Here is a 15,318-nt window from a genome sequence, read left to right on the forward strand (position 1 = left end):
GCCATTTGATGCTCATGTATAACTGCAGCCGACCAGCAAAGAGTGGACTTGATCCAGAGCATATTTCAGCATTACAAAATACCAGGCAATATCAATAGACTGGATTAAAACATAAAATAATTAAATAAATAATTTTAAAAATCACCATTTTTTAACACTTCATAAATTATTTTATTTTATATGAAAGAATTGTATTTTTCTATGACCAAAATATAGAGCGAGAAGCTTGATTTTACAAGGCAGAAACATTAGACAGACCCCAGATCTACATGGAATGGTGTACGAAGCAGCAAATGTGACAGGTGACAAAACATCAAGCCCAACAAGAAGGTTTAGCTGTTTCAACAACTGAACGTTTGTCTTGCAGTTTTAGTTGTAGGCAGCAAGGCTTAAGTTGATAGTTCTACAGTCTGATGATACTGTGAAACGTTACTCCCTTAGGTGGATGGTCCAGAGGAAATCCCCGATCCTGAAGATCCCTCCAAGTTCACATCTGTAGGGGTGCAAGTTGAGGATCACAGAGGGTAATTTTCTTCTCAAGGCCAACTGTAAATATTTTGGGGTCATTAGTTTAAATGTAATAATGAATAAACTGGCAGAAGAGTGTCCTCTTAGATATTATTGTTGTTTTTTAATTCGTGGGATTCAATTTGAATATGGGATTATGTAACATCTCCACTTTAAAGGTTCTAATGTGATAAACTTCATATTCATTAGGCCCTTTTCTCTGAACTCTCTTGCAGTGACAAAGAGCGGTTTACCTCAGAGCATTCCATTTATAATTTCATTCAGTTCTTGGTTGTACTAGTCCACACAAACCACAAAATATTTCCAGTGGAAAACTAATTTTGGAAATAGTTATCTTTAAGATGATTGGCAAGAATCTGGTGGTAGATTAAATGCCCTTCCTGTAGGTAGGAAGGTAATTCATATTTGTAAAAAAAATAGAATATTTTAAGGAAAATTAAGGGCCTAAAAAGGCTTACAGCAATTAAATTATACAACAGGGAAATAAAATACAACTGAATGGCATTTTCCATTTCCCAAATTGAAGCAATATTTTAAAGTATACAAGAAAAATTAGTATTGGGCTCTTGATGACAGTTTTCTTCAAACTGCTTATTTGGGTCATGGGAGTACCAGCCTCAGCAGGGAGGCCCAGATATTCCTCTTCTCAGCCGCTCTGGGGACATCCAAAAGTGTTTCCAGGGTTGGATGTATACAAAACACCATCCTGGCTACATGGCCAAACCAACTCAGAGTTGGTTTCAAGACAGGACAAAATCCATAATGCTCCTAAGTTTCACTTTAGTGGCACTTTTCCATTTATTGATTCCCCACATCTCTACAAAGTGAGGAAGTAAACAGGCTGCAACACTTAAACACTAAAATAAAGATCACTCCTGATGGAGGAAAAATAAAATGTTAAACTATAAACCAAAAATGCTCCAGACTGGAGGATAATAAAAAATTTACGCTTGACTCTCGGAAGAATTAAAATGGGCTTCTTCAGTTTGGAGGGTCTAAAAAAATTCTAATGTACTCCATCTGAAAATAATCACTACCAAAGGAAGCAAACAAAAATGGCTTTTGAAATTGAGGATATGTACAATTCCGAAACAAAATTACAAAACTTGCAATGAAAAAATGGAATCACACAACAGCAGCAAGAAAAGACTTATGGCATGAAACGACAAATGCTGGCATACAAAACAGGACAAAACACTTCCACAGGACAAACAAAGACAGACGGTAGGCAAGGGCATTTGGGAACAGGTGGACTGAATCAGGAATCAGATAGGATAATCAGGCAGGTGACGCATGAGGGAAAAGCAAGTGACCTGTAAGGAAAGGAGAGTTACTTTTCAAAATAAAAGAGGGAGTCGCAACAAAAAAAATCACCATGACGTGACAGGTTTGCCCTAAAATATCTTAGAATACATTTAACATGTATATCAAAACATTAAAAAAATCAAAGTAATTATATCCACAACATTCAGCATTTTTAATGCAAGGTGTGTTTCTTAAATTCTCATTACAGGAAGCTTGTGAAATATTAGTTACAATATGTACAACATTGTGCTTATTGTAAAATAAGTACATGTTTAGAGGGGTAGTAGATGCTTTGGGGGCTCATATAATTAGCCTCCTCTGTCAGATAAGATCTATATTTGTTTATGAACATGGCTGGACCCTCCTATAATCTGCTATATAATACCCATTTACTAATTTAAATATACAGTAAGACATCTGAACTCCATTTTGCATGAATCCAAACATGTTTCTGTTTAAATTGTGATATTGTACATAATAATAAATAATGGAGTTCTTGTTGTTTAGCGTCTCCTCTTTGTCATCAGGTATCGTCGGTGCCAGCGCTCCAACAGTGTTACAGCTGCTGTACAGGTACTTTAATTAAAAAAATTTAACCTTTTAACCTTAAAACCTTTTACTCATGAATAGTGACTAACACCAATTAGGTACTTTTCAGTTACCCCTGATCTACCTGTAAAAGTCAGGTAAAAAGCTTTATTGAGATTTTTTGGGTTTCCCCCCCATTTAGGCAGATCTAGACATACCGGACCTGCTGGGCACCCCTCTGGATTCCCCAGATACCAATATGGAAATACTGCCATCTGGTGTCCTCTCTCGACAATATTCTCGTGACGCTGCCACCTCAACTGTCAGTATCCAAGGCTCAGGGAACCACTACCATGCCTGTGCCTCAGATGACTATGAGGATGTTGGATTTGACCCATCTATCCTCCCCCCTCCAGACCCATGGATAGACAGTATAACAGATGACCCAATGGATGTCAATGTCAGCAGTTCTGCTATTCTGGAGGTGTGCATCAAATTAGTCATTAGCAGTTCAGTTTAATATGAATGCACCGGTCATCCCAGAAACATTATTCACAGACGCGCCAGTGTTTCCACAAGTGACCAAGACATTTGGTTTAAATATATACTGGGGCAATGCAGGTTCTTAAAGAGGGCAAATCAAATCCAATTCAAGTCTTCCCGAGGCTTCATACTAGTTTGCTTTTAACTGAAACTTCATGATCATCGTCATCTTTGGTACAGTTGAACAAAGTAGAGATTTATACATGTACTGAGTTTATTGTCAAATCCCCACTTTTAGTTAACAATTACTAAATATTATATATACAGTAGTATAGTTTAATATATAGACCATGGCCTCTACTGTTCTGAAATATGATTGACAGGTGGTGCAGAGATCAGTGTGTCAGAGAGATGGACGCTGGTTTCTCAAACTGCTCCAAGCTGAGAGCGACCGTATGGAGGGCTGGTGTCGACAAATGGAGCTTGACCAGCGGGAGAATGCCCTTCCTGAAGACAGTAAGTTTTATTATGTTAATAAAGTTTACTTAGGTGGGTTACAGAAATTACTTATATTTAAGTTTGCTACATTATGTCAAATATAAAGAAGCCTCAATGTGCTCAATGTACTATATAGTGTACATCTTTACAGGAAGTGTGTAACACTATGTCAGAAAGTTAGATTGTTTTCATTATTGAAACTAAGCTTTAAATGTTAAATATTTGATTACAATCTGATTACTGAAGGATGCACTGGGGTTTGTCCTTGTAGTCCTTGGGAAGATGAGGAGTGCTGTTGGAAGTGCTCAACTTCTAATCTCCCAAAAGTTTCAACAGTTCAGAGAACTATGTGAAGAGAATTTGGTGAGTAAATTTTACTGTCTCTCACAAAACATGTAATCATTTCTTTGTGACAGTGCTCACCTGAAGAAGTTTTATACTTTACTTTAAACTGCTTCACCCATCAATGTCCTGATGTATATTTCTGATAATCTGGTTTCAGAATTGAAATTTGAAACACTTGCTGCTCTCTAGGCTAAACTAGTACCAACTTTCCAGATTATAGTTCATTGACAGATGCGAAGTGAAAACATTAAGGCTATCAAGGATATCAACATATTGAATACATTTAAATCTACATTAAATTTTTGGTCTAAGATGATGTTTCTGCTGCATAGATCTTATTAAAATAGATTCCACAAGTAAATCACATACAATAACAATTTTGGTTTGACATAATCTTTTATTTAAAGACTGTCAGTAAAAAAATATCTTGAATACTACAACAGTGTCAATGAAGAAGCTGCTTGCACAGTATTGTAAGCTATTCCAGTATTGGACTGTCACGTCCTCACGTAGTGGACAATTACTGCTGTGGTTACCTCAAAAGGCACAGAGTTTTCTCAAACCGTAAGTATGTAAAGTGAACAAGCCCCATACCTCATTACACCAGACGATGGCAGTGTAGTCCCATCAATCCCAATGGACTCTCGAACTGTGGCTCATAATTAAATCCGTCATCTTAAAGACACCAACAAAAACAACATTATCAATTAATCAATCAATCAATCTTTATTTATATAGTGTCTTTTACAATCAAAACTGTTTCTAGGTGTCCAAGATAGTTTTCTATGTCAACTGGACTGGGTTTCTTCTCTTGAAGACGTTTCGCCTTCTATCCAGAAGGCTTCTTCAGTTCTGAAATCGCTGGGGAGAGAGCTTGAAAATATATAGCCCCTGTGGACCATCTGCATGCTAATGATCTGGGTGGTCACCTGAGAGTCATTAGCAGGGTCGTTGGTCGGGTCGTTCACCTAGTTTCTGTTGAGGTGTCTCCCCTTTGTCTGCTGGATCACATGGTGGTGAGTCACTGGGTCTCCTGGAATGGTGTGAATGTTTGTTTTGCTGTTGGAAGGAGTGGAGAACTGCATTGTATGTGGGTGATAGGAAGTGCCTCAGGCCACCACCTCTGCTTAAGGATGGTTTTTCCAATTTGACATGGATAGCTTCCTTGACACCCCTTTCAAACCAGTGGTCTTCTCTGGCCAGTATCCGTACTTGGCTGTCCTCAAAGGAGTGCCCACTCTCCTTTAAGTGTAAGTGGACTGCTGAATGCTGTTGTGCCATTCTTCTGTGGAGAGGTTGTTTGGTTTCCCCAATGTACAGTTCCTTGCATTTTTCCTGGCACTGTATAGCATAAACAATATTACCTTGTTTGGGTCTTGGTGTCTTGTCCTTTGGGTGTACTAGCCTCTGTCTGAGAGTGTTGTTGGGTTTGAACTGAACCGGTATGTCGTGTTTCTGGAGGATCCTCCTAAACTTCTCAGAGACTCCAGACAGGTAGGGGATCAAAACGCTGCGGCGTTTGTTTCTCTGCTCCTCTCCTTTGCTGGGGTCTCGCTTTCTTGAGGTTTTGGTGAAGGCTTAGTCTGGGTAACCACATGTTTTGAGAGCTGTCTTAATGTGGTCCTGTTCCTTCTTTCTGCCTTGGGATGTGGTGGGTATTTCTCTGGCCCGGTGTTGAAGAGTTCTGATCACTCCCAACTTGTGTTCCAGTGGGTGGTGAGAGTCAAACTGAAGGTACTGGTCGGTATGTATAGGTTTTTTGTAGACTTCGATGGTGAGATTTCTGTCCTCAGTGATCTTGACTGCTCAGTCCAGAAAGGCCAGACTGTTTCCTTTTGTATCTTCCCGGGTGAATTTTACATGCTGGTCTGTTTTGTTGAGGTGATCGGAGAACGCTTCCAATTCTTGTGTTCGAATTTTGACCCAGGTGTCATCCACATACCTGAACCAGTGGCTTGGCGCAGTTCCTGTGAAGGATGTCAGGGCCTGGGATTCCACCTTCTCCATGTATAGATTGGCAACTATGTTTCTAGGTGCTTTACAGAATCCCAGGGCCTAACACCAAACAAGCAACAGTGGCCCTGGAAAAACTCCCCTTTAACAGAAAGAAACCTTGAGCAGGACCAGGCTCATGTTGGGGAACTCTCCTGCTGATGGCCGGGTAGAGGAGAGGAGAGGAGAGGAGAGGAAACCATGACCCAGTGGGGTGACAGAGGCCCGTCAGGTGATCATGTATCTGGACCCCGGCAGTCTCGGCCTATAGCAGCATAACTAAGATGTTAACCTAATGATTAGACGACCCCCTAAGTATGATAATTTGTCTGTCTATGATAGTAACTAGGACTACTGAATTAGTGACAAGAAGCTTTTTCAAAGAGGTAAGTTTCAAGTAGAGATGGAGTCAGCCTCCCGTACCTGGACAGGGAGCTGGTTCCACAGCAGGGGGGCCTGGTAGCTAAATGCTTGGCCCCCCATTTTACCTCTAGAGACTCTGGGGACCACAAGTAGACCAGCATTCTGAGAGCGGAGCGGTCTATTGGGCTGATAAGGTATCACTAGCTCCTCCAGGTAGGATGGAGCTAAGCCTCTGAGGACCTTGTAGGTCAGAAGAAGGATTTTAAAAATTATTCTAAATTTAATGGGCAGCCAATGAAGAGACACCAGTATAGGAGTATTGTGATCTCTTTTGTCAATACCTGTCAGAACTCTAGCTGTGGCATTTTGGATCACCTGGAGGCTTCTTAAAGAGTTGTTTGGACACCCTGATAATAAAGAATTACAATAGTCCAGCCTGGAAGTAACAAATGCATGGACTAACTTTTCAGCATCATGTCACGTCAGTAGTTTCCTGATCTTTGTGATGTTCTTCAGGTGAAAAAAGGCAGTTCTAGAGACGGTTTTAATGTGTGAGTTGAAGGAGAGATTTTGATCAAAAGTTACTCCAAGATTCCTCACAGAGAGACTAGATGTTAATGAGATACCATCTAGAGTGATCATGTGATCTAATCTATCCCTGAGAGGTTCAGGACCAAACACCATGACCTCTGTTTTTCCTGAATTAAGGAGAAGGAAATTTAAAGACATCCAAGACTTTATGTCTTTAAGACAGGTCTGAAGCTTCACTAACTGCTCTGTCTCCTCTGCTTTCATGGATAAATATAGCTGAGTGTCATCAGCATAACAATGAAAATTTATCCCATGCTGCCGAATAATGTTTCCTGAGAGAAACATGTACAAGGTGAAAAGGAGTGGTCCAAGTACAGAACCTTGTGGAACTCCATGGCTAACCCTGCTGTATGAAGAGGGAACGCCATGGACATGAGCAAACTGGTATCTATCTGATAAATACGATCTCAACTAGTGTAGTGCTGTCCCTTTAATCCCAATCACATGTTCCAGTCTCTGTAACAGGATGCTGTGATCAACTGTATGAAAAGCAGCACTGAGGTCCAGCAGAACCAGCATAGAAACTACTCTATGATCTGAAGCTGTAAGAAGACCATTAGTAACCTTGAGAAGTGCTGTTTCTGTACTGTGATGAGCTCTAAAGCCTGAAAACATCTCAAACAGGCTGTTTCTCTGCAGGTCCTCCAGTAACTGAGTCACCACAACCGTCTCAAGAATTTTAGAGATAAAAGGAAGGTTGGATATAGGCCTATAATTTGCTAGTACATCCGGATCCAGTGATGGTTTTTTAAGCAACGGCTTAATCACTGCCACCTTGTAGGAGCGGGGTACATAACCTGTCACTAAAGAACCATTGATCTGGTCCAGGATAGAACTGCCTATCAATGGTAAAACATCCTTCAACAGGTGTGTTGGGATGGGATCGAAAAGACACGTGGTGGACTTGGATTTCTGAATTAGCGAAGACGCCTCAGAAAAATATATAGGGGTGAAGGAGTTTAAGGGCTCGTTGGAGACCCTGTATGTTCCCACAGTCAGCACATCTGGTGATGATCCAGTTGTTGGGATGGCCTGGTTAGCTTTTTCTCTGATAGCTAGAACTTTACCAGTGAAGAAGCTCATGAAGTCTTCACCACTAAGGGAAGAAGGGATGCGTGGATCTAAAACACTGTGATTCTTTGGCCACAGTGCTGAGAAGAAACCTGGGATTGTTCTTGTTTTCTTCAATTCTTTCTTCAAGAAGAAAAATAAGCTGTTCTAGCCTTACAGAGGGCCTTTTTGTAAACTACCAGACAGTCTTTCCAGACTACATGATAGCTATCCATTTTACAAGAATACCACTTCCTTTCTAGTCTGCGCACTTTCTGCTTGAGGGTCCTAATATGTGAATTATACCACGTGGCACACCGTGATTCACACAAGTGTGATTCTCAGTGAGGTTGCTGCACCTTCAGCAATAGAGTCAACCTCTGCAGGGCTAAGATTATAATGATTGATCCCTGGAGAAGCACACGGTGGTCCTGGGATCAGCACATGGATCACTTCCTTAAACTTAGGCAATAAACTGATGATCCGTTAACAGGTTTATTAACTGTAATCTGGCAAACAAAGAACAGTTGAGTGAGGGCAGGTGTGTGATCAGTGAGTGAGGGCAGGTGTGTGATCAGTGAATGAGGGCAGGTGTGTGATCAGTGAATGAGGGCAGGTGTGTGATCAGAGGGTGTGGTGTGAGCAGGGGAGTGGAAAAGAACTGAGTCCATGGGCTGGAGCAGGGTGTGACAGAACCCCCCCCTCAAGGGACGGCTCCCGACGTCCCCAGAAAGTCCCATGAGCCAGGGTGGGAGGAGGGGGAAACTGGAAGGCGGGTTAGAATTCCTGAGAGGAGGACAAGGTCACCTGCAGATCTCGTGTCTGTGACCGGGAATCCTCCTCTGGCTCAGGAGCTGGAGCAGCAGTAGGACCGACAGCACGCACCCCTCGACGAGGGAAGCCCCCGATCATGTCGTGAGAGGGCTGATCTGGATTCTGCCGATGAAAGTCACGGAGGAGCTGTCGGTCCAAAATGTGACGAGCAGGAACCCAAGATCTCTCTTCTGGGCCATACCCCTCCCAGTCAACGAGATACTGAAGGCCCCTGCCATGAACACGGGAGCGGATGATGCGGTGCACAGCATAGGTGAGTCCCCCATCAATGAAGCGAGGAGGAGGCGGTGAAGGAGCAGCAGGCATCAGAGGGCTCTCTCGGACAGGCTTGACCTTGGACACATGGAAGGTTGGGTGAACCCTCATGGACCGGGGAAGCTTGAGCCTGACTGCCACCGGATTGATGACTCTTTCGACGGGGAACGGTTCAATGAACTTGGGAGCCAGCTTGTTGGACTCCACCGGCAGTGGAAGATCCCGGGTGGAGAGCCAGACCTTCTGGCCCACCTGATATTCTGGAGCTTGGGAACGACGACGGTTGGCAGCAGAGGAGTAGCGGCCAGCAGTCTTCAGGAGGGAGGCTCTAGCTCGGGCCCAGGTCCGATGACAGCGATGGAGGAAGGCTTGAACTGAGGGGCAAGAGGCCTCCTTCTCCAGGGCTGGGAAGAGGGGTGGCTGATACCCATAGGCACACTGAAAAGGAGACAGGCCTGTGGCAGAGCTTGTCAAAGTGTTGTGAGCATATTCCACCCACAACAGCTGCTGGGACCAGGAAGATGGATTCTGGGACACAGTACACCGAAGGGCTGTTTCCATTTGTTGGTTCACCCTTTCAGTCTGGCCATTGGATTGAGGATGGAACCCTGATGACGGCGTGGCTCCCAGCAATCTGCAGAACTCCTGCCAGAACACGGAAGAGAACTGGGGTCCCCTGTCTGAGACCACATCCACAGGAATTCCATGGAGACGGAAGACGTGGTCGAGGAGTAGTTGGGCAGTCTCTTTAGCTGATGGGAGCTTGGGTAAGGGGACGAAGTGAGCCATCTTGGAGAAGTGATCCACGATTGTAAGTATGGCCGTCTTCCCCTCAGATGGTGGCAGAACAGTGACAAAGTCTAAAGAAATGTGTGACCAGGGACGATGCGGCACAGGAAGTGGCTGTAGAAGACCGGACGGGGCCTGACGAGAAGACTTGTTCTGGTTGCAGGTAGGGCAGGCGTTGACATATTTCCGGGTGTCCTCCTCTAACGAGGGCCACCAGAAGCGTTGCTGGAGGACGTCACAGGTTCTCTGGATCCCCGGATGACAAGAAAACCTAGAGGCATGAGCCCACTGGAGCACTTCTGTCCTTAGGGTTGCAGGCACATGCAGGCGATCTGGGGGGCAAGCACTGGGACCAGCCTCCCCCTCTGTAGAGGTTCTCACCCTCTCCTCGATCTCCCACGTCAGGGATGTGACAACACAAGGAGACGGTAGAATGGTGTCTGCAGGGATGGATTCATCCCCCTCTCCCTGAAACTGGCGTGACAAAGCGTCTGGTTTGACATTGCGGGAGCCGGGTCTGTAGGAGAGGGAGAAATCAAACCTGGTGAAGAAGAGGGCCCATCGTGCCTGTCGGGAGTTGAGCCTCTTAGCGGTCCGGATGTATTCCAGGTTTTTGTGATCTGTCCAACCTAAGAAGGGCTGCTTAGTCCCCCTCAAGCCAGTGTCGCCACTCCTCTAGGGCCAGCTTGACAGCCAGAAGCTCCCGATTGCCAATGTCGTAATTTCTCTCGGCTGGTGAAAGACGCCGAGAGAAGAAAGCACATGGATGGAGTTTCTGGTCACCTGCTGCTCGCTGAGACAGGACTGCACCCACTCCAACATCGGAAGCATCCACCTCCACAACGAACTGTCGTTCAATCTCCGGGACCTGGAGGATGGGTGCTGAGCTGAAGCGGTTCTTCAGGGTCTGGAAAGCAGAGTCTGCAGCGTGGGACCAGCGGAAGGGACTCTTGGGGGAGGTCAACATGGTGAGGGGAGCAGCAATGGAGCTATAGTTCCGGATGAAGCGTCGATAAAAGTTTGCAAAACCCAGGAAACGCTACAGTTGCTTACAGGTCTCCGGAACTGGCCAGGACTTTACCGCCTCCACCTTAGCAGGATCCATCTCCAAGCGTCCCTCGACCACAATGTAGCCAAGAAAGGCCACCGACTGGGTGTGGAACTCGCATTTCTCAACCTTGACGAACAGCGAATTCTCCAGGAGACGCTGCAACACCGTCCTGACATGGTGAATGTGATCCTCAAGGCAGGTGGAGAAGATAAGAATGTCGTCCATGTAGACAAACACATTTGTTGATCATGTCCCGGAGGACATCATTCACCAAGGCTTGGAAGACAGCGGGGGCATTGGTGAGACCGAATGGCATCACCAAATACTAGTAATGTCCTTTGGGGGTGTTGAAGGCCGTCTTCCACTCGTCCCCCTCCCTAATGTGTACGAGGTGGTAGGCATTACGAAGGTCAAGCTTGGTGAAGATCTTGGCCCCTTGAAGTAGCTCATAGGCAGAGGAAATGAGTGGTAGGGGGTACCGGTTCTTGACTGTGATGTCGTTGAGACCCTGGTAATCGATGCAAGGGCGCAGGGTCTTGTCCTTGTCCACAAAGAAGAATCCTGCCCCTGCAGGGGATGAAGAAGGGCGTATGATTCCTGCAGCCAGGGAGTCATTAATATAGCCCTCCATGGCCTCCCGCTCTGGACCAGACAGAGAGTAGAGGCGCCCCTTAGGAGGTGACATGCCAGGCTTCAGATCAATACCGCAGTCGTAAGGGCGGTGGGGGGGCAGCGAGGTAGCTCGGGTTTTACTGAACACCTCCCTGAGGTCATGGTACTCAGCAGGGACTCTGGCCAGGTCCAGGCAGGTGCTGGGGAGCATAGTCTGGCGTGGCATTGATGTATCCCGAAGGCAGACCTGGTGGCAGAAGCCGCTCCAGCTGGGAATAGTGGCTGTGGTCCAGTCGACATGCGGGTTGTGTTTGCGGAGCCAAGGAAAGCCCAGGATCAGAGGGATCTTGGATGAGGGCAGGAGAAGAAACTGGATGGTCTCATGATGGTTACCAGAAATCAGCATGTGAACAGGGGCAGTCTGGTGGGCAACCGTTCCCAGGAGATGACCATCCAGGGCCCTGGCAGGAATTGGTGGGTTGAGGGGAATCCTCTCTAGCCCGAGTTGCATAGCCAAGCCCTCGTCCATAATATTGCCATCGGAACCGGAGTCAATGAAGGTGGCCAGGGTGTGAGCCATCGGCGAGAAGAAGCTTGGCTAGAAAGAGGGGGCGTTTAATCTGTGAGGAAGATTTCACTCCCACATGACTCACCAGGACTTCCTCATTCACTGGTGAGCTCTGCCTTTTAACGGACAGAGATAAAATGTCCATATTGCCCGCAGTACATACAGAGATTCCCCATCTGGCGACACTGACGCTCCTCTGGTGTGAGTCTGGTGCGACCCAGTTGCATCGGTTCTGGGTCAGCAGAAACAGGGGCCGAAGCGGGGGGGAAATCCAGGCAGTGAGCTGCCGTGGAAGGTGCGGGGTTCTGTCTCCTTCTCTCTTCTCCGGCCCTGACACGGAGATCCAGTCGAGTGCTGAGTTCGATGAGTTCATCCAGTGTGGCAGGTAGAGGGTAAGAAACCAGTTCGTCCTTGATATACTCTGCTAAACCATGCAGAAAGGCATCCCGGAGTGCAGCCAGGTTCCAGTTACTCTGACGAGCCTTGGTCCGGAAGTCGATGGAGTAATCTGCCACGGACTGATTCCCCTGCCGTATGGAGAGGAGCTCCGAAGTGCCATCTGGACCCGTAGCTCCCAGCCCGAAGACCTTGCGCAGCTCCTCTGTGAAGGCCTGGAATGAAGCACAGGCAGGAGTCTGCCTCTCCCACTCTGCAGTTCCCCAGAGGAGAGCTCTTCCTGTCAGGTTGCTGATGACGTATGGCACCTTGGCTCCCTCAGTGGCAAATGTGTGTGGCTGCAGACTGAAGAGCAGGGAACAGGAAGTCAGGAAGGGACGACAGAGCTTGGGATCCCCATTGTAGCGCTCTGGGGCCCCCAGCCGGGGTTCTGATATCATCCTCGGCAACGCTGGAACGGGAGCAGGAGGTGGAGGTGCTGGTGCAGAGACAGTAGCCTCTGGAGAGGAAAGGGTGGAGGTCAGCTGTTGCAGTTGAGCAGTGAGGGCTGTGATGGCCCTGGCTTGGGCCTCCGCAGCTTGTCGGGCATGGGCAGCCGCCTCCTCCAACCGCTGCTCACGAAGCATGAGTACTCCCTCAATTCTCTCAAACCGATCCCGTGGTGACGGTGGTTCTGCTGGGTCCATGATTGGCCAGATTGTACTGTGATGGGTATGGTATGGACCCAAGTGCAGTACAAAACAGGCAATAAACTGATGATCCGTTAACAGGTTTATTAACTGTAATCTGGCAAACAAAGAACAGTTTGAGGGCGGGGCAGTGGACTTGGTCAAGGCAGGCAAAAAGTCAGTAACCGGGAGGCAGGCAGAATCAGGCAAACAATCCAGAGGGAGACTGGCTGAGCTCGTGGTCAAGACAGAAGACAGAGTTAATTTACCGGAGGTCAGGCAGAACAGGCAGGTCGTAAACAGGCAGGGTCGATTCCAGGAAGACAGGCAGGTAAACGCTGGAAGGTCATGCATAGCAGAGACAATCTGGCACCGAGCGAGTGTGAGGCTGGAGAATATATACTGGTAGGTGAACTGATTGATGAGTGAGGGCAGGTGTGTGATCAGTGAGTGAGGGCAGGTGTGTGATCAGTGACTGAGAGCAGGTATGTGATCAGAGGGTGTGGTGTGAGCAGGGGAGTGGAAAAGAACTGAGTCCATGGGCTGGAGCAGGGTATGACAGTCATTTACAACATCTACATGGATGTTAAAGTCTCCAATAATAATGACTTTATCTGTTCTAAGGACCAAGTCAGATAAGAAATCAGAGAACTCAGATAGGAACTCTGAATGTGGTCCAGCAGGGAGCCGATATACAACTACAAACAAAAGTGGCTTTTCTGTCCTCCGGTTCAGATTGGTGATGCCAAGAATCAGGCTTTCAAATGAACTGGAACCATGTTTTGGTCTAGGATTAATTAATAACTTGGAGTGATTGATTGCTGCCACTCCCCCTCCTTAACCAGTAACGCGAGGAATATGATAATTAAGATGGGTAGGAGGAGTAGATTCATTTAAGCTAACATACTCCTCCTCCTGAAGCCAGGTCTCAGTTAGACATTACGGCTATGTGCTATCATTTTCATGTGGATTTTGCAAGTATTATTGCTGTGTATTCTCTAAACAAACTATGCTGTACATTTCTGCTCTACATTTATTATAAAAAAATTAAGCTTGAATTTAAAATCTTTGTGGCTTTCACCTTCTTGTAGAACCCCAATGCACACCCTCGTCCCATAGCCTCTGACCTTGCTGGTTTCTGGGATATGATTCAGCTGTCAATTGAGAACATCAGTCTTAAGTTTGATGAGCTTCACCAGCTCAGAGCCAACAACTGGAGACCGGTTGATCCACCGGAAAGAAAGGTAACTCCTTCAATTTCATTCCATCACTATTAAACACTGAGTAATGTCAGGACATTGTTGACAACAGTAAGATTTTTAGTACACATAATTAAGTTTTGGCAAGAAGACAGAAACTACATCAGCTTGAGAGTAATGAAGCTGTGTGTTCAGTGAAGTTGTGAACAGAAGCAGAGACCTCAAATGGTAAATTAACGTTTTTTTGTTGGCAAAACAGCCCTACTCAGACTTCAGAGGTTATTTCAAACTATATATTAATATACATGTGCTATTAGTAGGCTAGGGGACACTTTTGTCACTTTGCTTTGAATTAAAAAATGTTCAGTGCTTTGAGCCATAAATATGTAGGTGGAATAGCCTCTAACTTGAAGCAGTCTGTCCATACCTGTCTTTATGACATAGCTAATGAAATTATTAGTCATGGTATAATCTCAATAAAACTACAACACTATGATATCAGTGATGTGAACTATTGCTCAGTCCAAATTCATACGGCGGCTATAAAAGTCTTAGGGTTGGAGATGAGGGTTAAGGTTGACTTAGTGACTGTATTTGCAAGAAGCATCTTGTAATTCTGTTGCTCTGTTTCACTGACATTTCCCCCTAATTCTTAAATTAACTTCCATTTACCATGGTCATTACATGCTTTCTACTCATTCACTTAATGTATTTCCCTATTAAATGTATTGTTGTTTTAGACACGATACTTTATAGAATCGCTCTGTATGTGTTTCATCAACTGCTCAATAATTAAGGCTTAAAAAAAGGCCCAGCAATGGCCAAAAAGGTAAGCAAAACACATTTTATTGCCTGCCGTGGAGCAAACAGACTTTGTTAATTCTAAATTGGATTTACAACAACAACAACAACAACAATAATAATAATAATAATAATAATAACTATTATTATTAGGGGTGGTGGCAGTAGCTCAGTCTGCTGGGAACTGGGCTAAGAAGTGGAGTGTTCTTTGGTTGAGCCCCAGGGCAGACAAAACATGGAAGGTGTTCTGGTAGTAGGGAGAGGTACCAGAACACCTTCAGAGCATTACCCAGGTACTTTTGAGCAAGGTACCAAACCCACAATTGCTCATATCGGGCCCTGTGATGAAATGGAGACTCATCGAGGGGTGGGCCTGACAAGATTATTATTATTATTATTATTATTATTATTATTATTATTATTATTATATATTATTATTATTCAGAACCTTGGAACTTTCAA

General features: G+C 45.4%; 1 protein-coding gene across 5 annotated transcripts in view; it reads left to right on the forward strand.

Moving 5' to 3' along the window:
- The window catches only part of LOC130539457 (disks large-associated protein 1-like), a 57,980-nt gene that overhangs the window by 36,510 nt on the left and 6,152 nt on the right, over positions 1–15,318 (forward strand). For all 5 annotated transcript variants that reach the window (XM_057057797.1, XM_057057800.1, XM_057057801.1 and 2 more), the window contains 6 exons: positions 442–524; positions 2,361–2,406; positions 2,564–2,845; positions 3,228–3,360; positions 3,614–3,705; positions 13,948–14,100. In XM_057057797.1, the coding sequence (XP_056913777.1) occupies positions 442–524; positions 2,361–2,406; positions 2,564–2,845; positions 3,228–3,360; positions 3,614–3,705; positions 13,948–14,100 (789 nt within the window). The remainder of the gene's footprint in view (positions 1–441; positions 525–2,360; positions 2,407–2,563; positions 2,846–3,227; positions 3,361–3,613; positions 3,706–13,947; positions 14,101–15,318) is intronic.

Source organism: Takifugu flavidus, chromosome 15 (assembly GCF_003711565.1).
Source record: "Takifugu flavidus isolate HTHZ2018 chromosome 15, ASM371156v2, whole genome shotgun sequence".
Classification (NCBI taxonomy): Eukaryota; Metazoa; Chordata; class Actinopteri; order Tetraodontiformes; family Tetraodontidae; genus Takifugu; species Takifugu flavidus.